General features: G+C 34.5%; 3 protein-coding genes across 4 annotated transcripts; 1 reads left to right on the top strand and 2 right to left on the bottom strand.

Moving 5' to 3' along the window:
- Positions 1 to 1,713: 1,713 nt before the first annotated feature.
- Positions 1,714 to 16,051, top strand: vwa1 (von Willebrand factor A domain containing 1). Its single transcript, XM_058763582.1, has 6 exons — positions 1,714 to 2,100; positions 5,890 to 6,447; positions 9,111 to 9,434; positions 10,444 to 10,737; positions 11,815 to 12,078; positions 13,977 to 16,051. Exons 1-5 carry the CDS (start codon positions 2,016 to 2,018, stop codon positions 12,066 to 12,068), a joined length of 1,515 nt encoding a protein of 504 aa, XP_058619565.1. The 5' UTR covers positions 1,714 to 2,015; the 3' UTR covers positions 12,069 to 12,078; positions 13,977 to 16,051.
- Positions 16,052 to 16,183: 132 nt separating this feature from the next.
- otud3 (OTU deubiquitinase 3) lies at positions 16,184 to 23,143 on the bottom strand. Of its 2 annotated transcripts, none has more exons than XM_058763583.1 (8): positions 22,988 to 23,143; positions 21,706 to 21,974; positions 21,472 to 21,620; positions 18,685 to 18,797; positions 18,481 to 18,603; positions 18,276 to 18,393; positions 17,997 to 18,190; positions 16,184 to 17,216 (listed from the first exon to the last, which is right to left on the bottom strand). In XM_058763583.1, exons 2-8 carry the CDS (start codon positions 21,906 to 21,908, stop codon positions 17,052 to 17,054), a joined length of 1,065 nt encoding a protein of 354 aa, XP_058619566.1. In that variant the 5' UTR covers positions 21,909 to 21,974; positions 22,988 to 23,143; the 3' UTR covers positions 16,184 to 17,051. The 2 variants fall into 2 exon arrangements, with proteins under 2 accessions (XP_058619566.1, XP_058619567.1); XM_058763584.1 differs by lacking the exon at positions 22,988 to 23,143 and adding an exon at positions 22,615 to 22,908.
- A 481-nt stretch (positions 23,144 to 23,624) lies between these two features.
- Positions 23,625 to 25,414, bottom strand: g0s2 (G0/G1 switch 2). The gene is made up of 2 exons (XM_058763586.1): positions 25,259 to 25,414; positions 23,625 to 24,410 (listed from the first exon to the last, which is right to left on the bottom strand). The coding sequence occupies exon 2, from the start codon at positions 24,391 to 24,393 to the stop codon at positions 24,055 to 24,057; it is 339 nt and encodes a 112-aa protein (XP_058619569.1). The 5' UTR covers positions 24,394 to 24,410; positions 25,259 to 25,414; the 3' UTR covers positions 23,625 to 24,054.
- Positions 25,415 to 25,768: the final 354 nt, after the last annotated feature.

The following is a 25,768-nucleotide window of genomic DNA, read 5'->3' as shown; positions in this document are numbered from 1 at the left end:
ACCATTTGCTTTGCGGGTGAATACAAAAGCTGTTCGCACACATTCCAGAGCAAATTTTTCCAGGTGCACAGATGCACCTGATTTATTAGATGAATGATTCTGCTGGACACTGTACAGATGATGACAGTCATATGAGGGTTGGGGCTGCGTGTCTAGACTTGTTGGGCGCAGCAATGCACAACACTGTGTTGCATGATCACGTTTATATATGAACTGCAATATCCAGTCATTCATTTTACAATCTCTGCAAAGGTTTTGAACTCTCCATGGGGTTTGCCCAGGGATAGTTCAAAGGAGGAATTGTGGTTAAGTTATTGAAAGTCAATTCAACGCCGTCGTATCACATCTGTTTGCTTAGTAGGTGTGTAACGGTGAGCACAGCTTTAGGGATCTTTTACCGCTGTATGGGAAATACGGTTCATTATACAGTGTTTGGCCGAAAGCTGCCTTTACTACTTCCTTATATACTTAAACTCTGTGTAAGACTTTATGTCATCTACTCACGTGACTGAAGTGACTCACGTGTGTGTCTGTTATTAGGCGCGTCTGTCCTCATACCTGTAAGGCAAACACAATAAAATGAAACCATGTTCATAAGTAGTGGCTATTATTAGGATCATAAATAAAAATAACAAAAATCTGCATCTGTTCCAGAAAAAGACTGAAAATATCAGTTTATACATGTATTTATATATAAATGTTGGGTGTAATGCATTACTAAGTAAGTAATTAATAACAGTAATTTACTGTAATTATTTTTCCCTTGAAAAAGTAAAGTAAGGGATTACTATTACTTTTTAGGAATAATGTATGTAATTTTATATTGTTTATTTGAATTATGTTGTTCAACTGGACGAGGATGCTAAAGGATTTACAAAGTAATTAGAGATACATTTCAGAGGGAGTAATTACTTTTCAGAGAGCTTAGCTTGTACAGTAATATATATATATATATATATATATATATATATACATACACACATATATATACACACACACATATATATATACAGTTGTTTTAAATTGGGTCACACTTTATTTTAAGGTTCGATTTTCATCATTAACAAACCATTAAATACAACTTTTGCCTCAATAAACTCCTAATTTGCTGCTTATTAATATAGTAAAATAGTTGTCAAGTTTAGTTTTTGGGTGGGATTAGGAATATAGAATATGGTCATGCAAGATATGTGCTTTATAAGCACTAATAAACAGCCAATATGTTAATAAGCATGTTATTAATAGTGAAAATTGGTCCGTTTACTAAAGTGTTAATAATATCCCATAATATTACTGTTTTCACTGCAATTTTGATCAAATAAATGCATCCTTGGTGGTTCTATATACTGTTGAAGTACACTGACACAAATGCATGACCAAAAACCACAATATTGCCATGGTGTATGTAAAAGTATTGCCATGGTACCATGGGTAAAAACAGTGTCAACTAAAAGGCTCCACTGAACTCCCAAGTGTTTCCTGACCCAAGTGGCCAGTTCTAGTTACCCATAATGATACATATTATATGCCCATTCCCTAGCAAGAAAATAACTGTAACAAAGATGAGAAGGACCAGAATCCGGGCACAGGTTCAAACTGGTGACGCTGGTCCCCTTCTAAAGCAATGAAGGAGGAGGAGTGCGCTGCGCAGAGCAAAGCAGAGGAGAAGAGAGAGAGAGAGAGAGAGAAAGGGGGAGGGAGGGAACCTGCTGCATTCAGAAGCCCAGAGAGAGTTTATTCCGTAACGGGTTTTGATCAGCACTGAGCAGTTTATGGGAGAGCGAAAGGTTGCGCGTTTATTTCGTTCTCAGCGCGTAAATTATGTAGAATAACCGCGCAGGTGCGATTTTATTGATGTTATATAAAAAAAAGCTCCGGTGACTGCCTGCATTGAATGCGACTTTAAAAGTGAACCATAGGGGGCTTAGAAAAACTATTTGAATAGAAATTGCGCTAGGCGATGTAGACGCGTTAAAACGTCCAGAACTGACTATAATTTTGGATTAAAGTCCATCATGGAGGTCCGTACAGCGCTCACGTGTGTTTTGTTCAGCGTGTTTCTGTGGGCAGGACACGCTCAGCACTCGGTACCTGATTCAGGTGAGTCGTTTCACTCACGTTTTCATTCGGAGCTTAGTATGATTTCAGTGATTTTATTCAGGACTCGGTACATACTTTACGCGAATCACATGTTTTTAATTCGGAACTCGGTATCTGATTCAGAGGAGTCATTTGAGTCAGGACTCAGGCTGTGTTTTGCTTCAAGGCTCAGACAGTGTGTGATTTACACATTGTTTATGTCATTTAGGTGAACCATTACAGTTCTCTATACCTGATTCTGGTGATTCAAATAGGTTTATTCAAGACTCGGCAGCCTGATTTAAGTGAGTCATGTCTCGGGACAGGTGAGTCATGTGGGTCAGTACCTGATCCAGGTGAGTCATATCAGTCAGTACCTGATTCAGAAGAGTAGATAATCTTTTATTTAGCAAAACAAAGAAACGTACACAGTTATTTCATGTTAGCGAATAGCGATTAATAAATCCAGAACAACTTAATGAGTCCAGAACAAACACGTGAGTTTAAATAATCATTGCTAATGTAAATCATTGACCAATGCACAGAGTTAACGTTAGCCTTAGTATGGAATTCTATTCTATTTAGTTCTAGTCTTGGGTGGATATAATTACTGATAAACCTGACTGAGCGAGCAGTAGAATATATACATTACAAACATGTGAGCTAGACAGAAAACATGTGTAAACGCATTTTGCTTCATTCAGCATGTCAGGGGATTCTTGTCCTCTAAAGCATGTGGCCCATGTTTAAGTGATCTGAGCAAAAGAAAAATTGAAAATAGCCAAATACTTGATAATAATCGGGTCCATTCGTAAATGTTTTAAGATGCAGTAAAGCATTTTCTCTCTGGGTGTTGTCTTATGTATTAAATAAAAATTCTATAATTGAAGTGACTGCATTGAATTTTCAGATCTCACAAATCACAGTGAGTATTAGCTGTATGAATAGAACTGCAATAACTTGCTGTCAGCACATCGCTGACATACATATTGAGTGAGGCATGCGAATTAAAGGACTCTTCTTGTCAATCACTAATGTTAGGCTATCAACCGCTCTAGGGTAATGAGAAACATTAAATGCCAGAAAATAGAGCTATTGTGTACATTTTGCTTCTGCTGAGACATCCCACTGAAATCATGAAATGCATAGATAGAAGATAAGCAACAGAGGAATTTATGCATGCACTGTATCCAAAAGCGCACATAGTCACATACAGTAGTTCACTATATGAGGAACAAGAGAGCCAAAATGATCATATTTGACCACATCTCCACACTTTGTGACACGATTTTAATCAGATTGCATGCAGATTTGCCCATGGTTCAGATTAGGTTTCTTGATTTTCTGCTATGCAGACTACAAATCCAAACAGATTTGAGTCAGATATGCCACAAACAGTACATTTTAGTCAGATTTCAAGTTGCACATGGATTTGCAAAAATCAGTCTTCATGTGTTTAACATGGAAGCTTGTTTCTGCTGCGGTAAGGAAATGAAAAATGTTATTGCGAACTTTTATTTCAGAATTCTTAAAAGAAGTCAGAACTTGCTATGATATAAACATAGAATTGTGAGGCACAAATGCAGAACTGTAAGATATAAACTCACAATTCTGAGAGAAAAAGTTGCGAGATTAAAAAAAGTCACAATTACCTTTTTTATTCCATAGCCAAAACAAAAACAAACAAACAAAAAAAGATGGAAACTCAGAGCTGTAGACACGGAATTCTGAGAAATGTCAGAATTCAAAAAAAGTTTATATATCACAATTCTGTTAAAAAGTCAGAATTGTGAGATGAAAAGTCGCAATTGCCTTGGTAGAATACAAGCTTCCATAATTGACTGCTGTTCAGACTATAAAAAACAAATCATATAAGAATCTGATATGCCAAAAAAACCAAGTTTTTTGCTGCCTGCCTGAACAAAATCATAGACACACCAACAGTGACTCACAGAGAGTAATTCTGGAAGAGCCTTGAGCATTTTGGCTTTGGCTACAGGAGTTTCTGTGCAAAGTGCCACCGCACCCTGCTTCCAAGCGGTCTGGCAAAGGTCAATTATTTAGTAGTCATGGGTTCAAGTGACCCGATGGGCTCTTTTCTCTTAGCAAAGCAAAAGAAAACTATGCAAACTATGCACATGATTTTAGATTTCATCCGAATTCATTGGTGAAACAGGACTTTTGTCACCAAAACTGGGGTACAATATTTTTGTAAAAGAGCAAGATGCTTAAGATTTGCAAGATTCTCTTGTAATTTACTTCAAATTGTTTCGGACGCCTCCAGGTCTTCTCACAGGACTTGGGTGGGTGGCTTTGAATTGTCCTTGGTGGCAAACGCTTGGCTCGCTGAGGCCTCTCACCCACTCGCGCTCTCTTGCTCTTTTCTGCACACTCGCTTTCTTCGTCTTCATGGGCTTCTGGAAAAGGCTCTACATTCCTTCTTTTACTTCATATGGAACAGCCAATTCTCACCTCCCCCCTTTTTCTCCATGCCCACCCACCCGCCCGCCGTCGTCCGTCCGCTTCCCACTTGTAACATCCAGTAGCAGGGCTGTTCTTTCCCCCATCTGTTTATGTTTATCATGCAGCTCCAGGTTAGAGGGCTCCTCTGCCAGGAAATTCCTGTTACGGCCAAATCAAATGTTCCATCTCCTGAAATATTGTGAAGCTCCCAGTTCTTCCTTATGCTAATAAATACTACTGTTTTCTTATCCTTATTTTTAGCATCTACCGTTCAAGCCCACTTCCTTCGCAAATGACTAATTTCCTCACTTGATTTCAAACTTATCTCCATTTGGCCGTTCTTTCTCAGAGTTTCTCCTGATTTTATTGTGTTCACTATAAACATTTAACAAGTTTGTGGTCAGTTAAGAGGGAGTATGCGTACACGGCATCCGAACTTGTAAAAACTTGTATGTCAGCTTCTATCTGAAGCTGTGAAACTTAATTAATAAGAAGGTCTGCACAGTTTGGGAGGGAAAATCTGATAACATTTCTAACCAAACAAAAGTTGCAATTTAAAATGTGAGTTTAAAAAAAGCTCCAGGCTTGCTTGTGCTTGCACAATTTGGCTAAAAATGCAATGATTATATATCAATACTACTATAAAATAAGGACAAGAATTTTTGTTTTTATTATTGCTATATAATATATTACTATTTAAAATATTTTTATTTAGTAAATATTACTAACAAAATAAGAAGTATTATAATTAAATATACAATATATATAATATATTATATTCACAACAAAATATGAATTATTATTAATTTGCTATTAAAACTTAATAAATATATAAATATTTGTGAATTTTTAAATATATTTTAAAAATATATATTTTAAATATATAGTTTTAAAATATTTCATATTATTGTTATATTTAAATTATTTCTCTACAAGACTATCGCATCCCCTTTTTTTATAACCCCTAACATTAAAGGAACAGTTCATGATGCCATAGAAAAAAACAAAAAAAAAACATCTTTGGTTCCTTAAAAACGTTTCAGTGAACCATTTTTACTTAGTGTGAAGAACATTTTAATAATCTAAAGCACCTTTTTCCACTACAAAGGAATGAAAAGGTTCCATTTATATTAAATGTTCTTCATGGAACCATAGATGCGAATAAAGAACCTTTATTTTTAAGAGTGTACAACCAAAGCGTGTATATATACTCACACAGAGTTCTGCTCATGCCTCGGAAAGTCTGGAGTGTTTTAGTGCTGCTATGTGCTAAATAAACACTCCCCTCTTGAGATGTTAAAGCATAGATCATTTCCTTAAATGTCTGCTGTTGTTTTTCACCTACAGTTTTAAACTGCTGCGAAGGCGATGTCCTCTTTCTCCTGGACTCCTCTGGTAGCGTGGCCTCCTACGAGTTCTTCCGTATGGTGGACTTCCTCAAGGAGCTCCTGCTGCCTTTCTCATTGGGGCCGGACCAGGTGAGGGTGGGACTGCTGCAGGTTGGGACCGAACCCCATCTGGAGTTCAGCTTTGACACCTACAGCTTTCAGGACAGACTGCAGGCAGCCCTGGGGAGGACTAAACAGCTGAAGGGCGACACCAACACGGTGGACGCTCTCCTGATGGCTAGGAACCAGATTCTGAAACAGGGCGTGCCAGGAGGTGCCAGACCAGATCTGCCCAGGGTTCTGGTTTGGCTCACGGATGGAGTGGATCCCGGCGAGGTGCAGGAACCAATGGCGAGGCTGCGGGAAGAGGGCGTGGCCGTCCTGGTGGTTTCCACTGGTCACGGGAACTATCAGGTGCTGAGAGAGGCTGTGAGTCCACCCGCCGAGGAGCACCTGTTCTTTGTGGACATTGATGATATCAACATCATCAGTGAAGACTTGAGGAACGCAATTATTGGTGTGTTTTTTTTTTTTTTTTTATCAAATGTCTCAAAACTGCATTATTTCATGGCAAAAAAAAAAAAAAAAACTACATTTTGTTATCATGTACCCTCAATACATTACAAACCTGTATGGATTTTTCTTCTATTGAACACAAAAGTAGATGTTTAGAAGTTAATGATGATATTTTCCATACTACAAAAGTAAATATTGACCATGGAACAAGCTCCAAAAAAAGCAAACAAAAAAAAACAACATAAATTAATAAATAAAAATAAAAATAAATAAATCAATTTAAATTAAATGTAAAAATTATTATTATTAATTAAGTATTAAATATTTAATATGTTTTTGTAATATTACAATGTTACTTTAACTAATTTATTACTACAATAATACGAATCTAATGAGAAGTTCATGATTAGCTTGATCTTGATGATCCATACTAAATAAAGTAAATAAATACTGACCATAGACTGTCAAGGTCCAAAACAGACAAAAAACCCTAATAATAATAACAACAACAACAACAATGATCTATTGTTATTATTGATTCAATATTACATAATGTTTTTAATATATTTTAATAATTATTTTTTATATATTTATTTATTTTATAATATTAAAATGGAATTTTAAGTATTTTCTCACAACAGTAAGAATCTAATGAGAACTACAAATTATTGTATATAATTTCTATTTACTGAAAGAAATGAAAAACAACCTAAACAAAATTAATAAATACATTTACAGTATATGCATATACTGCAACTTTCGAACAAACTCGAAGGTGAAATGTTGGGACTCCAAAAAATGTTCATCATTAAAGTCAAGTAAAATAAAATAACACGTTGATTTACAAGTTTATTATAGAAGTTAAACACCACTGAAATACCATAAAAGTAGTCAATTTGACTGCTGTATATATTCTATGAAATTGTACTATTTATGTGAGGAACATATTGGAATATAAATAGTTATTTACTGAAAATCTGGCCTTTGTGCAGTAGCTCTCAAATTTCTTAAATCATAAAAACATACTTGTAGAAAATTAATGAATACAAGTTTGGAATGAAATGAGGGTGAGTAACTGATGACAAATAAGAATTATTGCTTTAATCCTAACTGTAACTGAATCAAATGAAAACACAAAATTCTTGACACTATCCAAAGAGACCCTGATTTCATATTTTATTCAAAATAACAGTCAATCTTATGAGAGCGTTTTCTAAACAGGGAAAGTGATCTTATGTGAGCGTGAATATCTCTGTACCTCCGCCCCACTGTGCCGAAGGAATCTCGAATGCCAGTCAACTCCGACACAAATAGCTTGAGACAGCTCAAGAGAAGAAGGGCCTGGAGGAAACAGGAACAGAACCCGCAGACACTGTAACGGGAGATGAGGGCTATTTATACAGAAATTATTTTGGCCTTTTCAACCCCTGGCGAAGTCCCCCGGAGCGCTAGACGTTGCTATTATTAGTGATCATTCTTCCGCACATATATAAAGCGTTACATACGTGCAACTTCCAGACACTTACATCAACAAACGCATAGATCGCACGCAGTAATTCAGAGCAGGTGGTGTCGTGTCCTTTTAGAAACTGCCCTAGGCATGGATTTAGTGGTTTGAGTCACTAATTTAATTTCAGCCATCTCTTATTTCTCTCAAATCAAATGCAGAGATTATTCCGGAAAGTACAGAAATTACGCTTTGCATAATGAAAATGATTTACTTTTTCCATTGATGATTTTGATTTACCATTACTTTTTCGTTGTGTCACTAACGAACAGTTAGTTTGTGTTTGTAAGAATTATAATATTATTATTAATTAGCATTAAATATGAACATTAAATGTATTATTATTACTATTACTAGCATTAATTAGATATGTATTAAATATGATTATTATATTTACTTATATTTGTAATAATTAGTTTTATTATTAGCATTAAATAACATTCATTAAATTAACATTAAATGTATTAATAAAAATAATAATAAACTAAGTAACTAGATTTTGACTATTACTTTTTAATGTTGTGTCTTAAATGTTGAATTTATACTTAGAATAAATATTGTTATTATTATTTATTAATTATGATCATTAAATGTGTTATTTTCAATATTTATAATAATTATTAGCATTAAATGTGATCATTAAATTTATTATTTATACTTTATTATTAGTATTAGTTTTTTATAATCAATATTACCATTAGCATTAATTAAACAGCATTCATTAAATATACTAACAATAATAATAAAATAAGAAATAAAAAGTACACTTCACATAATGAAAATATTTTTTATGACCGTTACTTTTTGTGCCTTTAACTTTTAATTTATGCTTATAATAACAATTAGTAGTAGTAGTAATGTATTTATTAATTATGAACATTAATTTATTAATATATGAACATCAAATGTATTGTTATAATTATTATTATTATTATCATTTTACATATCAAAAATTAATATTATAGTTATTATTATTTTAATAATAATTTGCAACTTCCAAACACTTAACACATAAAAACTGCATAGCTCGCACACAATAATTCACATCAGGTGGTGTCATGCACTTTTAGAAATTGCCCTAGGCATGGATTTAGTGACTCGAGTGATTAATTTAATTTCTGCCATCTCTATTTCTCTTTCTCTCTGATCAAACGCAGAGATTATCCGGGCCGAGAGGCTACAGGTGAAGTCGGTCACCAGCACTACAGCTCAGCTGGAATGGAGGCCTGTGTTGGCCGGCACCGGCTACTACGATATCCAGTTTGGTCCCATCCGATCAGGGCAGACCGGAGGGCCGGTAGGTCCAGGCACCAGTCCTGGCACTGGTTTGGGTCCTTTTCAGAGGATCACGCGGCCCGGAGATGCCAGCTCGGCTAAACTGACTGGCCTGAGTCCAGACACCACATACACAGTCACGCTCACACCGAAGGCCAACCTGGAGTTCCTCAACTCTCTTCAGACCACCTTCACTACACAGCCAGGTGCAGAACCATCAATCTCTCAATAATATATCCAGATCAGATTTCATCCCAAATTATATTTTGCATAAAGAAAATATATTTTTAAGACAATACATTTTTGGTGCACCTTATTTAATTTATCCTTATAATAATAATAATAATAATAATAATAATAATAATAATAATAATAACAATAACAATAACAACAACAACAATAATGATAATAATAATAATAATTATTATTATTATTATTACTACTACTATTATTATTATTAGTAGTAGTAGTAGAATTAGTAATATCATTAAAATGAATATTCAATTTATTATTATTATTAACATTAAATAAATATAATGATAATTAATAATAATAATTAGCATTATTAGCATTAAATAACATAAATTAAAGGAAATTAAATGTATAGCTGTTGTAATAATAATAATAATAATAAAGAAATTATACTGCAGAAGGAAAGTGATTTTATGACCATTACTTTAATAATAATATTAATAATAATTAGCATTAAGTAAATATGAACATTATTGTTGTTGTTATTATTATTATTAGTATTAGCATTAATTAGATACCATTAATAAAATATGAATATTAAATTTGTTGTTGTTGTTATTATTATTGGCATTAAATATCATTCATTAAATGAACATTAAATGTAATAATTCAAATAATAATTGAATGTTCATATTTCATGTTAACTTGATATAAAATATTTAATATATTTTTGTAAAATTAAAATGTAATGTTAACTATATTACAATAATGACAATTAAGAATCACTGAGAAATACTGAAATATATATATAAACTTGCTGGTATCCACTGCACATTTACTGAATAAGAATGGGTGCATATTACCCCCCCCCTTTTTCATTAGTAAAACGGGATGTTGACTTTATGCGTGCTAAGGGACACAGAAGGCATATAAACTTAAGTAGAACTAAATAAAAACCACATGCATCATTTACACCTTGTTCAAACATTGAGATGTTCTTCTCTCTCGTGTCTTCGCCGCCAGTGAATTCTCCTCAGCCAGAGGTGCAGACTCTGTCGACAGTGACCGTGTCAGAGTCCAACACTAACAGCGTGCGTGTGAGCTGGGGTCCGCTGCTGCCTCACCTCATCCAGGGATACCAGCTGGAGTATTCAGCGCTTCCTACAGGCCCGCTGCGGGTCGTCAGCGTCAGTAACAGACAGAACTCCACAGTCCTGACCGGCCTGCATCCCGACACGCAGTACCTGGTCACTGTGAGCGCGAGACAGGCCTCCGGCAGAGAGAGAGCCATGACGGTTAAAGTCTGCACACAGGAGGGTAAGAACCAACAGATTATTATCTCATTATCACTGCACTTTCCTTTTGTAGTAAAATGACACATTGCAGTGTAATTGAATTTACTTCTGCTTCCTTAAGCTCAAACTCAAATGGCATTACAATTCAAATTTATTTTAAATACAGGAAATGAATTAGAATTTCTAAAGCATTCTCAGTTTAATTTAGAAAATGGAGATATCTAGCTACTTGTTTGTCATTTTGATGAATTCATTTGGTTTCTATAGACTGCTGATCCATTTTTGTAGGCCAAGTTAACATCACTTTTTGGTTCCCTCCACAAAATACCAACAGAAGTTAATAAGTAAATAAGTTCTGTGACCAACAAAAGATTATAATTCTTACAAGTTTTGTTAAGATAATCAAATAATTTTGATTCATTTTATGAGTTAACAGTCTGTAATATTTTTTTATGTTTTTAAAGAAGTCTCTTTTGCTCACCAGGGCTGCATTTCTTTGATCACAAATACAGTAAAAAGAGTTCAAACGTGAAATATCATTATAATTTCAAATAACCATTTTCTATTGTAATATATTTTAAAATGTAATTTATTCCTGGGATGCAAAGCTGAATTTTCAGCATCATTACTCCAGTCTTCACTGTCACATGATCTTTCAGAAATCATTCTAATATGCAGATTTGCTGCTCAAGAAACATTTCTTATAATCAAACGTTAAAAACTGTTGTGCTGCTTCATATTTTTGCGGGAACATGATACATTTTTCTTCACGATCCTTTGATGAATAGAAAGTTCAAAAGAGCAGCATTTATTTGAAAAAGAAGTCTTTTGTAACATTATAAATGCCTTTACTGTCGCTTTTGGTCAAATGCATTCTTTCTGAATAAAAAAAAATTGAACTCACCCCAAACGAATTATTTATAAACAAAATATTAGTATTAGCTAAAACTTGTTTGAATTCATTAGAAGCATTTGGAATGAGATGCTTTCCGATGGGACCACCCTATTTTAATGTTCCAGCCAATATCATTCCCACATCCCCTCCCTCTAATTCCCAGCAAGAAACGGGAAGCCTGACCTCTCTCTCTGTTTCTCTCAGTGTTGCCAGCTCTCTCAGATCTGCAGCTGACCACAGTGGGCAATGAGTCAGTGCAGCTCCGCTGGAAGGGGAGTTACGATGGTCTCCGTGGTTACTGGGTCACATGGGAGCGAGATCAGAGCCAGCACTCCACCCTGTATCTACCACCCAATCGGCTGTCCACCACCCTCAACCATGTGCCCTCCAGGGCCCGCGTCTGCGTCTCTCCGGTGTACCGGACGGCCCGTGGGGAGGGACTCTGCTGCACTGCTTAAATGGGCTCCGGTGAGACGCCTGTCAGGGAAACACGGGGATTATGGGTTATTTTATATCAATAAAAATAAGATGCTGTATTTAATTTTTTGAATAAACGAAAGCATAAAAATGCCATAACATGATTGCTTCTCCGAAAAACAACACTACAGCTAGTTATTCCACTTTGAAATGTGTGTTCTGTGTCTGTGTTTTTATTTTGGTCTGCTTGATTCCGTCCACTGCCAACTTAAAGCGATAGTTCACCCAAAAATTTCAATTCTGTCATTAATTACTCACCCTCATGTCATCCCAAAGACCTTCGTTCATCTTCGGAACACAAACTAAAGGTGCACAAAGCAAATTTTCCCAGACGTTGTTGACATTTGAAAGCACCAAAACAAACACGCCCATACCCCAACAGGACCTCGCCCCTATTTTGATATCTCAGCCCCACACGTACGTACACAGCCCCTATTTAAATGGTGTGTGTGTGTGTGTGTGGGTGGTGTGTGTGTGTGTGTGTGTGTGTGTGTGTGTTATTGCACTTGGATGGGTTAAATGCAGAGCACCATTTCGAGTATGGGTCACCATACTTGACAATACGTCACGACTTAACTTAATGGCAACGATGATGGCAGAATCTGTTATGCCTAGGGTCTGAAGTTGTTATTCACCTATCACGCCCCTTACTGCTGATTGGCTGCAAGTGTGTTTGGGACTCGGTTCGATACTGTGGACACTTAGTGCACCTTTAAGACACTTTTGATGAAATCCGAAAGCTCTGACCTTCCGTAAGACAGCAAGGATCCTACCACGGTCAAGGTGCAGAAACGTAGTAAGGACATCGTTAAAATAGTCCATGTGACATCAGTGGTTCAACCGTAATTTTACAAAGCTACGAGAATACCTTTTATGCACAAAGAAAACAAAAATAATGACTTTATTTAACAATTCTTCTCCTCCGCGTCAGTCACCCTAGGCGCCATTATATAGAGTACCATGACGCATACGCATACTTTCCTCTGCTCGTAAACAAGACGCAGCACATGCCAGTTCTATGTCAGCATTAATTATAAAAAATATCTTAATTTGTGTTATGAAGATGAAGAAGGCCTTACAGCTTTGGAACAACATGAGGGCGGGTAATTAATGACAGAATTTTCATTTTTGGGTGAACTATCCCTTTAACCAATGGTATTTCAACACTCCGGGTTGCCAGTTGGTGGAAAACACAGCTTATTGCAGCCATGGAAGCCAGTAAACGAACTGGGTCAGAGATCATAGATTCTACCTGACCTAAAAATCCTTGGCATCCACCTAAAATATATTTTATACATAATAAAACATTTCAACCGCTAGCTGTCAATATCATATACTGCATCTTTAACCCTGTAAAACCTGACATAAGAAACAATAGACAAAAGCTTAAAAAAATCTACACAAAAAGTTTTTGTTGAGTATCATATTTGAGTCTGAGGAGGTTTTTATCAGGTCATCAGGTTTTTATGACTCACATAATATGATTTAGGATAATTCAGTCCAATAAGTGTTCATCCTGAAATATTACTAACGATATAAAAGTTATTCATATGTTTACTTTATAAAAATCAGTAAATATTTCACAGCAAAAAGACACGCGAACCACAACCTGAAGGTGGACTTTCTTACAGTTATACTTTTTTACTTGCAAAAAAAGTATAAACGTTTTAGCAAAGTTTTGGCATTGATCATTTAGAGACATTTGCGGATCAAATATAATACTGTAGGTTTTTTTAGGGTTAAAGGCGAAGTGAGTAATTTTACCACAGAATTGCATGACATACACTGGATGGACAAATAAAAAGCAAATTGTTAAGCTTTTTACCTTGCATTAACTTTTAAACAAACATTTAATATAATAAGCACCTTCTGTTTGTGTTACCACACAGCTGCGTTGACCTGGAACTGTGGAGCGCCATTCTGCCAAATATGAAAGATGGAGGAATGAACAACACCAAAAACTTCCCACACATAGACAGATGGGAGGACAGAGGAGTCCAGGACGCTGTAACTGTTTGAATACTCATCACCCATAGATGGTGATCTTGAAACACCCACACAACATGCACTGACAAACAAGCTCCAATTCACGCTTCTAACACAGAGACTAAATGAGTCTGAACTCAAAAGTGACCTTCTGAAGAATCAGACTTTTAAAGGAATGTTTCGGGTTCAAGTTCAGTGCTATTGACGGCTGAGATCTGTTGCTTGCTGTGCATTTTTCAGTTTATATCTCGCAATTTGGACTTTTTTTCTTGCAATTTTGAGGGAAAAAAGTAAGAATTGCGTGAAATAAACTCACAATTCTTTTTTATCACAATTCTGAGTTTAAATCTTTTTTTTCTCTGAATTATTTTTTCTGCCACAGAAATTGCAACTTTTTCTTGCTAATGCAAGCTTTTATCTCACAATTTTTTTTTTTTTTAATTATAAATTATGAAGATATAAACTCACAATTCTTTTTTTCTCACAGCTCAGTTTTCACTTTTTGTTTCTCAGAATTCTGAGTTTACATCTTGCAATTTCCTCTGTGGAATAAAAAAGAAAGTTAATTGCGACTTTTTTCTTGCGAGTTTATATCTGACAATTTCGAGTTTATATCTCACAATTTGGACTTTGTTTCTTATAATTCTGAGGAAAAAAGTAAGAATTGCAAGGTATAAACAGAATTGTGAGATATAAACTCAATTCTTTTTTGACAATTCTGAGTGTATAATTTGATTTTTTTCCCTCAGAATTCTGAGTTTACATTATTCTGTTTTTTTGTTTCCACCACAGAAAAAAAGTTCATTGAAAGCTTTTATCTTGCAATTGCAAGCTTATTTCTCACAATTCTCAGTTTATATCCCACAACTCTGAGAAAAGAAGTCTGAATTATGAGAGGAAAATACCCATTTATTGTTCCTTTTATTACAGTAATGCACTTATAATAGAAGTCTATGGGACAAGACATTAAACAGTCCGTTGTTAGTATCCTTTTGCATTTAGGGTGAAAGTTAGAGGGTTTACCAACTTTATATGGTCGTGAGAGAAAGACTGATTATTACTTTGACAAAATGAGCTATTTTATCATGCAGCTATATTCGAGTAACTGTGTGTATTTGAACATTTATGTGCAGACTTCCAAATGAACCCATGATATTCCTTTAAATTGTCAAGAGAATGTTTACGCATTAGAAATTTAAGTTTTTATAAAAGAGTTATATCGCCAAAGCAATAGTATGTAAATATCCTACTAATGCTTTTTGAGTTATATTTATCAGAGATATAGTTGGTTACTGTATATTCTAGATTTCTCCACACAGTTGGAATTGGGAACAATAAGACAGTTTTAGGGGTAATCTGAATGACTTCCATCACTGGTTTTTCTTTAAGGTCAATGCATATATTGTAACCCTGCTTCAGTTACACACGTTACCATAACTACAGATTTTGTTAGCAGCGAAACTCTGAAAATCTGGCACGGATTTTAATCACTGTGGCTAAGTATTAAGACTTTGCAGATGTTTTGTGGTTCAAAAGGGCCATGGCTGGTCTGTTTGAAGAAAAGATACTCTTTCAGTGGGTCAAGCTTTTCCCTGTGCATGCATACTGTAGACTGGATTTACCATTCATAGGAGAATGTTTTTCTCTGTAGTTGAGTCTTAACAGGCAAACATATGTTCGCAGGCTGGATCAAGGTCTTAAAATAGTGTTTAGGAATACATCATTTTATTTGTACAGTCTTTAATGATGGTTTTCATCCCATTTCAGTGTCATTACACAGGAATTTGTAGCTATTCAAAAAATTCAGCATCTGATATTTTGTCTCTGTTTGTTGCAACATGACAAGTTTTGGCTTTCTGTATTATGAAAAGGTGCTTGTTCATTCCCAGCTTGGCTGCACGTCTTACACATCACTGTTTTCAAAAGGTTTTTAGTTATTAAATAACAACAACAAAAAATATATATATATTTCAATCCATGTCTGCTTTTGTTTCTAAACTTCTGTGTAACGTGTAATATTTATGCCTTTTATTTTAGCTTAGATTATGATATTTAATTGCTAAATAAGAATTAAATACTATGTATTATTTAATTTATGTATTCAGTGACATTTTACCCCAAAATAGGGGGGGAAAAAAGATAAAAGAAAACCAAACTTGCTATTGGACCGTAAAGTGCTTTTTTTTTTTTTTTTTGCAATTACCACTATTTATGTCATTAGACTCTCATTACAAAAACACACAACTCATTTTTCCATTACTGTAATACAGTAATTTATGATGCAATAGTTCAAGATGTATACATTCTTAAAATCATATTTTGCTTCACAGGAATGATAAAAGGGCTTAGTTGTCATAAATGCTCTACTCTAAATGGTCCTAAAATTGTTTTATTTATTTATTTATTTTGCTTTAAGCAAAATATAATTTGATTTTGAGATCAAAAATGACCTGTTCGTGACCAATTTCACCCTTTTAGAGAATAATATTTAATAGTACACAATTTAAATCCCATTTGAAAATTTTATTTACAGAATTCCACTGCAGAATATGAAGTTGCCCAACTGCTTGAAAATGAAATGCTAAATTAAAACAATGATAACTGGAATGCAAAAACTGAATGTAGAACCAGAACTGAAACAAATTAATCAAAAACCCTGACAGGCTTAAACAGTGGTCCATAATTAATCTTAAACTCTTTTTCCTCTCAATATTTTGATTCCCTTTCCAAGTGTTCTTTGGCTGAGCTCAGATGGGTCAACTGAAATTAATGAGGGTTAATGTTTGACTATGTTCGATGCAAAAAATGCAGCCGCCAGCAATCTCAAGCACAGCGTACAACCTGACGTATCTTGACGCCATCTCCTGCTAAAGGAATGCACCCTCAATCATACAAAACATTCCCTGTACATTTAAATGATAGGTTTCTGGATCATTACACAGTGTACGGACCACCTAAAACGGTTTCCCACGTTTGCTCTAGATGCTCAGGGTGTTGAGCGCTGGCACAAGAGTGACGGCTTCAGGTATGTTCTGATTCTGGTCATGTGACCCTCTGCCCTGTAAAACCTTCTGTCTATGTCTCTCCTCCTGACGTTTCTTCTTTTCTAGGCGCTGTTGCTCTTTCCTTTGTTTATTAGAGAGCTAAAAAGCAAAAAAATACAAGAAAACTTTATTATTTTAGTTCTTTCCATCCAGGGTTATTATAGTTGACTAAAACTAAAATTATTAAAAAATATTTTCATTACTTGAAATAAAATATAAACCTTTAACTTTTCATTTAGTTTAACCAGATGTGCTAAAATAACTAAAACTGAAATAAAAATTAATAAAAACTATATAGACATATTAAAAAATAGATAAAAAAAAACTAATAAAAAAAGACAAGAACACAACAAAATCACTAAAACTTTAAAATTAAAATAGAAACAAAAAATTATAAACAAATGTACTATTAGTTTGTATTATTTTTATTTCAGGTTTAGTTGAGTTATTTTCATTTTGTTTAGTTATTTTAAACTTTAAATGAAACTAAAAAATTCGATATTTTGCCTTGGAAACTAACTGAAATAAAATAAGTTTGTTTTTTTGTCAGTTAACATTTATTTTATTTTAATTAATGTAAATGTTTTTAATGTTTTATTTATTTACTTGATGTGCTAAAATAACTAAAACTGAAATAAAAATTAATAAAAACTATAGACATCTTAGATATCTAATTAAAACTAATTTAAAAAAAAAAAAAAAAAAAAAAAGAAGAAATTACTAAAACTTTTGAGTTAAAATAAAAACCGGTGATTTATAAAAACAATTCAAAATATTATTAAAAACTATAATGGTATCTAAATAATACTAAAATAATACTGTTTCCATCTGAGATTTTTAAATATTACATATTTTATCATTCAAAACTTTCTCAGTCACCTTGGGTTTATGTGAGATGCTGCCCTCTGTTGACGACGTGTTTTCACTACATTCAGCCTGCATGCCTTGACATAAAGGGTGTGTCCCTGAGGCACAATCTCTCTGTGATGATTGGTTGTTTAGTTCAGACTCCAGCCAATCACTGTGGCACGTCTGTGATGTAGTACTTGATTGACACAGATTGTCTGATTGACCTGTGCGGACACAAAACAGTGGTGAGAGGAGCACACTGAGAGCGAAGGAAACAGAATTAAAACAGTGATTTAAAGATTGACTGACTGTCAGCACAGATAATGCTCAAGATCAGCTCTTCATCTTCAGAGAGAGAGCGTGAGGGAGAGGTGCCTCTCGTCTTGTCCTTCTGACCGTCTCCGAAGTGTCTGGAATTATTCAGACTCTATCCAAAGAAAAAAAGACACTTGCCTTCAGAAAATGTCAGACTGTGGTTTATGTATGTGACTGATGTTTGTTTAGCCAGACAGACCTCTATACACAGATGTGCCGGACTCTCAGAGTTGTCTCCAATCTTTCGGACGCTGTCATAATGGTCTCCATAGCGATATGCGATGTGTAGCTCACGGAATGAAGGCTTCTCTGTACCATTTATCTGCATGTAAAACAAATGTATTAAACCATTAATAGAAACACATTAGAATGACGTGAATCAAAGCAATAAATGCTCCATCACCTCCCACAAAGGAGCGTTCAGCTGATGAATAACCACTTTCACTTGCTGGCTGCGAGCGAAGGCCACGATGGCATCGTTACCGGCAAACGTGCCCGGCTGTGAGAGGTTTGACACTGACAAACAAAAACAACAAACACTTCTTCAATGACAAGGCACTAGAATAGCTGGATAACAGCATATATACAGTGGTGTGAAAAAGTGTTGGCCCCCTTCCTGATTTTTAATTTTTTTGCATGTTTGTCACACTTTAATGTTTCAGATCATCAAACAAATTTAAATATTAATCATAGATAACACAAGTAAACACAACATGCAGTTTTTAAATGAAGTTTTTTATTATGAAGGGAAAACAAAACCCAAACCCACATGGCCCTGTGTGAAAAAGTGCTTGCCCCCTCCTATTAAATCATGAAAGAACTGTGATTAACTACATTATTTTAGAAAGCTGAGTTAAATTTCACTAGCCAAACCCAGGCCTGATTACTGCCAGACCTGTTGAATCAAGAAATCACTTAAATAGAACCTGTCTGACAAAGTAAAGCATGTTTAAAGAGCAACACATCATTCCACGATCTTAAGAAATTCATAAACAGATGAGAAACAAAATAGTTTACATGTATCAGTCTGGAAAGGGTTATAAAGCCATTTCTAAGGCTTTGGGACTCCAGCAAATCATGGTCAGAGCCATTATCCACAAATGAAGAAAACTTGTAACGGTGGTGAACCTTCCCAGGAGTGGCCGGCCTACCAAAATTACTCCAAGAGCACAAAGACGACTCATCCAGGAGGTCATAAAATAACCCAGAACAACATCTAAAGAACTGCAGGCCTCACTTGCCTCAATTAAGGTCAGTGTTCATGATTCAACAATAAGAAAAAGACTGGACAAAAACAGCATCCATGGGAGAGTTCCAAGGCAAAAGATATTGCTGACCAAAAAGAACACAAAGGTTTGTCTCACAGTTTCCAAAAAATATCTTGATTATCCCCGAGACTTTTGGGCAAATATTCTGTGGACTGATGCGACAAAAGTTTTTGGAAGGTGTGTGTCCCGTTACATCTGGCGTAAAACCAACACAGCATTTCATAAAAAGAACATCATACCAACAGTCAAACATGGTGGTGGTAGTGTGATGGTCTGGGGCTGCTTTGCAGCTTCAGAACCTGGATGACTTGCCATAATTGATGGAACCATGAATTCTGCTCTCTATCAGAAAATCCTGAAGGAGAATGTCCGGCCATCTGTTCGTGACCTCAAGCTCAAGCGCACTTGGGTTCTGCAGCAGGACAATGATCCAAAACACAGCAGCAAGTCCACCTCTGAATGTCTCAAGAAAAACAAAATTAAGGTTTTGGAGTGGCCAAATCAAAGTCTGGACTTAAATCCAATTGAGATGCTGTGGCATGACCTTAAAAAGGCAGTTCATGCTCGAAAACCCTCCAATGTGGCCGAATTAAAACAATTCTGCAAAGAAGAGTGGGCCAAAATTCCTCCACAGCACTGTAACAGACTCATTGCCAGTTTTCGTAAACGCTTGACTACAGTTGCTGCTGCTAAGGGTGGCCCAACCAGTTATTAGATTTAGGGGGCAAGCACTTTTTCACACAGGGCCATGTGGGTTTGGATTTTGTTTTCCCTTCATAATAAAAAACTTCATTTAAAAACTGCATGTTGTGTTTACTTGTGTTATCTTTGATTAATATTTACATTTGTTTGATGATCTGAAACATTAAAGTGTGACAAACATGCAAAAAAATAAAAAATCAGGAAGGGGGCCAACACTTTTTCACACCACTGTATATATATATATATATATATATATATATATACACCCACACACACTTATATTTATTTACTTAATTTATATTTTGTTTATTTTACAAAAATAAATATATGTAACAATTTTAGAACTAGATTTTTATTTTTATTTTAATATTGTTTTATATATATTTTATATTTTCTTTGGTTGTTTTCAGTGTTATTGTATTATCATTAATACAGTATTAAATTAATGATGTCATATTTCATGTCGAATTAGTTTTTTTTTCTATTTTCTATTTTTATCTAAGTTTAAGTTATTTAAGTTTTATTAATTCAGTTAAAAAAAATGTGTCTGTTTAGTTATCTGTCCAGTTTAGTTATTAGTGTTTCTATTTAGTTATTTTTTATTTCAGTTTTAGTTTAGTTATTTTCAACTTAAACTTTAACTGAAACTAAACAAAAATTAAAAATGCTGCCTTGGAAACTAACCGAAATAAAATAGGTTTAGGTTTTTTTTTAAATTGTATTTATTTTTATTTGATTTATTTTATATTTTCTACTGCAAGCTCTAACTAGATTTTTTTTATATATACATTTTATATTTCTTCTGGTTGTTTATAGGCTCCAGTGTTATTGTAGTATCATTAATACAGTACTGATGTCATATTCTGAATTAGTTTTTATATAGTCCACTCTTATGTTAATCTTTACATTTTAGTCATTTTGATGTGTTTTTGTCAGTTTTATTATTTTAAAACGATGTGTATTTTTAATCTTATTTTATTTCAATTAACGTAAATATTTCAGTTAACAATAAAACATGTCAAATGTCTATAGCACAAATGTTTTTTTTTTTTTTCAAAGTTAAAAATATAAGTATGAGCAATACTTGACTAAGCAAACACTGCTAATTAACTATTAACAGTAATCTTTGAGGTTAATGTGAGTTGCAAGGTCAATCTGATTTGTTTAAGTTTCAGTTTATTTTGGATTTATGGCAACACACATACATACACTTCTCTTACAATGCTTTGTGAATGGCACATCATCTTCAACGAAGGGCTCGAAGTCCTGCCTGTGCGTCATCATGTACTGTACCGTCTCCTGCCGCAGATGCAGGTGACCTCGCGAATGTCCCTCCAGCTGATCTCCAAGAGCCCGGAACAAACAGTTCCTGCAGGAGAACATGAGAAACAGAAGCTCGACTCCTTAAAGATCTCATACTCTATATGACTGTCATCTCAGTCCTCCACACATACCCGTCTCCAGGCACCTCTCTCAGTTTAAGCCCCAGAGCCTGAAGCTGGTTGGAGAAGCTGACGAACTCCTCTCCATCATCTCCTGGAGGTCTGTTCTTCTTGTCTTTGGCCAGAGCCCGCCGGGCCGCCCTCTCGTCTCTCTTCCTCTCTAATTCATACTTCCTGTTTCCCTTTATGGGCTTCCCTGACTGTTTCCTTGACATGATGGAGCCGCTGTACTACACCCGGTGATGACGCAGTGTGACAGCCGATGAGGTCAAAATTGTAACCTGAAAGAATCACAACATCATACAAACAGTTACGACAATTCAATATGACACACAAACATAAAAAGTGTGATATACAGTGCATAAGCCTAACAAAAATTATCATGGTATACAGTTAGCATTAGTATTTCTTCAAACATTATTGTAAGTTCATAATAGATTTACATTCAATCACATTCAAAGAGTGTAAAAGCTTTGTGTTTTTCTTTGTCATTTTTCTTTTTTGATGTATGTGGTGCCTAAACCCAAAATTACTTTAAATATAATAATCATAATAATGTTACAAGACCAATATAACAAAAACAGAAACAATAATAAGAATAATGCTATTTTTCTACATATACATAGATTTTTTTTTCATTTTTCAATATTTACCAATAATATATATATATACATATATATTAATTTTTATTATACATTTTCTTTCAGATTTAATACTAATACTTAGTAAGCATGCATATCCACTCTTATTCATCCTAGCAAAAATGTATCATGGTAATCATAGCTTCGTTTAGAATATCTTAAGTATTAAAAGTTACTATAAAATAATAATGAATGAATATGTGAACATTACACTGTAAAATCACAAAATATGAATATCTCATCCAAATGATTCCTGTAGCTTTCAGTTTCTTTTCCTTACCTTTTTTTTTTATATGACGGTCATGGCAAATAACACAATAATGAAAATACTTTGGTTGTTTGATTAATTGTTTACATTCATGCCCATTTCTCAAGTATAATCTGAGACCATATCGAAAGTCTTAAATTACGGCCTTTTCAATATGTACGTATGAAGATATGGATAAATGTGTAAAAAATCCACCACATACAATTTTAAATTTAAGTACTATAAATATCAGACTAAATATGGTCTGACAAGGAACAGCAGCGTGATGCGTCAGAAATGTCGCGTAATTGACGTCTCTGTCAGATTTAGCAGCGTTTAAACGACAGAACGAGGAAGTTTGTTGAAGAGAAAAGTCAATTAAAGTGCGTCACACAACTGTACTCACATTATCAGATGACAGTAATAAACACAAACAATGAACGAGAATCTAAATACTAAATCCCACTCTGAGCTGCCCAGGGTTTGTTTACTTCCTAAAGAACCCGGACGTCAATTCCGGTTCCGGTTTTGCTTCCAAAATAAAAGACACGACCTCGAGAAGTCACAAAAAGTTTCAAATTAGAATATTCCTCTTAAAATTATTATTTCTGGAAATATCAACGTAAATTTATTTTAAATGCATATAGGATCATCTTTAAACAATGTCACAAGATTTCGAAATCTTTCTTATTTTTTATTTATTTTTTATGGGAGTCTAGAAAAACTTTACATAAATAAATACATACATAGTTATTATTGTTGTTGGTGTTGTTTGCAATTTAATTGCAATCTACTGAATTAAGATATATAATAATATGTAATAATCAATAGTAATCTTTTTATACTAATTCCTTTTTGTTAAGTAATTTATTTAAAGAATAAACAGTTTTTTCTCACACAAAAATTGAATCATAAGTTAAATTCTGAATCTTAGTCCAGCTATAATTATTTTATAAGTTTTTTATTCCTACTCAGATGAGAAACTGTTTTTCTTTTCTTTTTTTTCAGTGTATTTGAAGTGTATTTTAATCACCATCACTTCACAATTTTTTATTTTTTTTTTATTTCAGAAAGAAAGTAAACAGAACATTTCATTTATTAGATTTGTCTTTATGTGAAAATCAATTCCACATAAGCACAAATGAGAAAAGACTCTGAAAATCATAACATCATCTACAACAGAGTGACAGAGATTGAGCAAATATGTATTTATTTTATGGCAGTAAAAGTGAGCACACTCTACACATGACTTTTATACATCCTTTATAAATAGTTATCATCTGATAAAAAATCGTTACACCATCTAAACAGACATACGTAACAGTCGTAAACTATCAAGTCGTTATTTCCCTCTCCCTGCTGCTCTGCAGCTCTCAGTACAATAACTGTGTTCCTCGCGGATCAGTGCACAAGCAGAACTTCATTTTGGCTCAACTTTCTTCACGTAGCGTTAACAGCAGCAGGGCACGAGCCTTACGAAGCGTGAGCTCTGAAACTCATCCGCCTCTGTCTGTTCACCGGCAGTTCCTTAGCCTTGGCCTCCATCACCGCATCCATCTCGTCATCTTCAAGGATGCTGGTTTGCGGCTCCTGGACCTGCTCCTTCACCGGCATGAGCTCCCGCACCTTCAGCATCTCAAAGTCAGGCTCCTCATGGTCAGGGAAGAAGGAAGAGGCCACCTGGACCACACCGCTCACCATTCCCAGGACGGCGAACGTGCCGCCCACTAGATAGACCTTCAGGGAGCCCTTGGAGGGACCGGCACTCAGCATTTCCTTAGCAAAAGGGATGAGCTCATGCATAGTGTCCATTTCAGTTGTAGTTTCGTCTGTGAAAGAAAGAAAAAAAATCAAAGGTCATGATATGAAAATATGACAATTAAGTAAATTATTGTAGCAAATAGTGCTGATAATAAGTCTTATCTTAAAAACAACATAAAATGCTGTTCAGAATTCATTTTATTTTCATATTTTGGTGGGATATTTAATTTTTCAAATTATGCATGATAAGATAAAGCTGAGATAAATACCAGGGTTGTTATAGTCAACTAAACTTAAACTATAGTTAAAACCATAAAAAAAACTATTATTACTTGAAATAAAATAAAAGTTGACTTGATGTAGTAAAATGATTAAAATTAAACCTAAAATAAAAATACATCAAATTTATAATATAAATCTAAAATGATATCTAAAATGTACTTAAAAACATATTTAAAAACAACAAAACCACAGCAAAATGACTAAAACCTTAACTGAAAATGAAAAGACAACAGAAAATATGAAAACTAATTTAAAATATTAATAAAAACTATAATAGTGTCTCAATTATACTAAAATAACACTGGTAAATACTACTATATAGAAGGCTCAACTTTAGTTATTAATCTAACAACATAATTATTTCAATGAAAACTATCAAATGTGAGCTTTGACTTAATACATGTATCAGTATTTTACTGTAAAATTGCATAAAAAGTCCATTCAGTCTTTCACAGTTGTTAGAATGAGGGAAATTATTGGAAAATAAATCAATAAATAACTGGGTTTGTCCGTAGCATTTTAATAGTCTCTTAATTTTTAAAGTGTATGTCAAATTTTACAGCATCTAAGCAGAAAAGAATATTTATACAAAAAAAAAAAAAAAAAACAATAAATAAGTAAAACATTTACTCACTTGTAAGACGTTGCAGAACCCGCTCAGATGATAAGTCCTTGTTAAGGTTTATCCTCAGAGTTTCTGTGGGTGCTGGAGGTACAGATGCTCTGTCTATTTAAGGCCGGCGGTCGCCTGTCGACGCCCACTTTACATGAATATTCATGAGGCTGGAGAGGAGATGCAACTTTTGTCCAAGTTGCTTCATGTGAGCGGTGAATGACTGCAGGGCTGCTGGAGAAATGATGAAGCCTGTCTGCCAAATTTCACAAAGACAGCGAGGAAACCTGTGTTGTGATCACGTGAAAACACCATAAAGCACACTGTACGTGACGAGCATGTATAAACAGACCGAAGCAGTTTTATTAGCAGCTGCAGAGGACTTGATGACCCAGATGTGATGGTTAATACTAAATCTACAGCTTCAAAGTTTAGACAGGAAATTAGACTATGATAAGAGCCGCCACATCATTGGCTGTAATGACCTTTACTCCACTGCCCTCTGCTCAGGCTCTTATGTTAACAAACCTG

This window comes from Onychostoma macrolepis, chromosome 23 (assembly GCF_012432095.1).
Source record: "Onychostoma macrolepis isolate SWU-2019 chromosome 23, ASM1243209v1, whole genome shotgun sequence".
Lineage (NCBI taxonomy): Eukaryota > Metazoa > Chordata > Actinopteri > Cypriniformes > Cyprinidae > Onychostoma > Onychostoma macrolepis.
Note: the sequence above shows the minus strand (reverse complement) of the source record. Positions and strands in the feature narration are given on the sequence as shown.

What these genes read in the sequence shown, in the direction of transcription:
- g0s2 (XM_058763586.1), bottom strand. Translation starts at nt 24,393, where the DNA reads ATGGACACTATGCATGAGCTCATCCCTTTTGCTAAGGAAATGCTGAGT.
- otud3 (XM_058763583.1), bottom strand. Translation starts at nt 21,908, where the DNA reads ATGTCAAGGAAACAGTCAGGGAAGCCCATAAAGGGAAACAGGAAGTAT. An exon ending in AGAGAGGTGCCTGGAGACGG is followed by an intron (nt 21,621 to 21,705) that starts GTATGTGTGGAG and finishes GTTCTCCTGCAG; the next exon opens with GAACTGTTTGTTCCGGGCTC. An exon ending in CGGCACATCTGTGTATAGAG is followed by an intron (nt 18,394 to 18,480) that starts GTCTGTCTGGCT and finishes TTCTTTGGATAG; the next exon opens with AGTCTGAATAATTCCAGACA.
- vwa1 (XM_058763582.1), top strand. Translation starts at nt 2,016, where the DNA reads ATGGAGGTCCGTACAGCGCTCACGTGTGTTTTGTTCAGCGTGTTTCTG. An exon ending in CTTGAGGAACGCAATTATTG is followed by an intron (nt 6,448 to 9,110) that starts GTGTGTTTTTTT and finishes GATCAAACGCAG; the next exon opens with AGATTATCCGGGCCGAGAGG. An exon ending in TAAAGTCTGCACACAGGAGG is followed by an intron (nt 10,738 to 11,814) that starts GTAAGAACCAAC and finishes TGTTTCTCTCAG; the next exon opens with TGTTGCCAGCTCTCTCAGAT.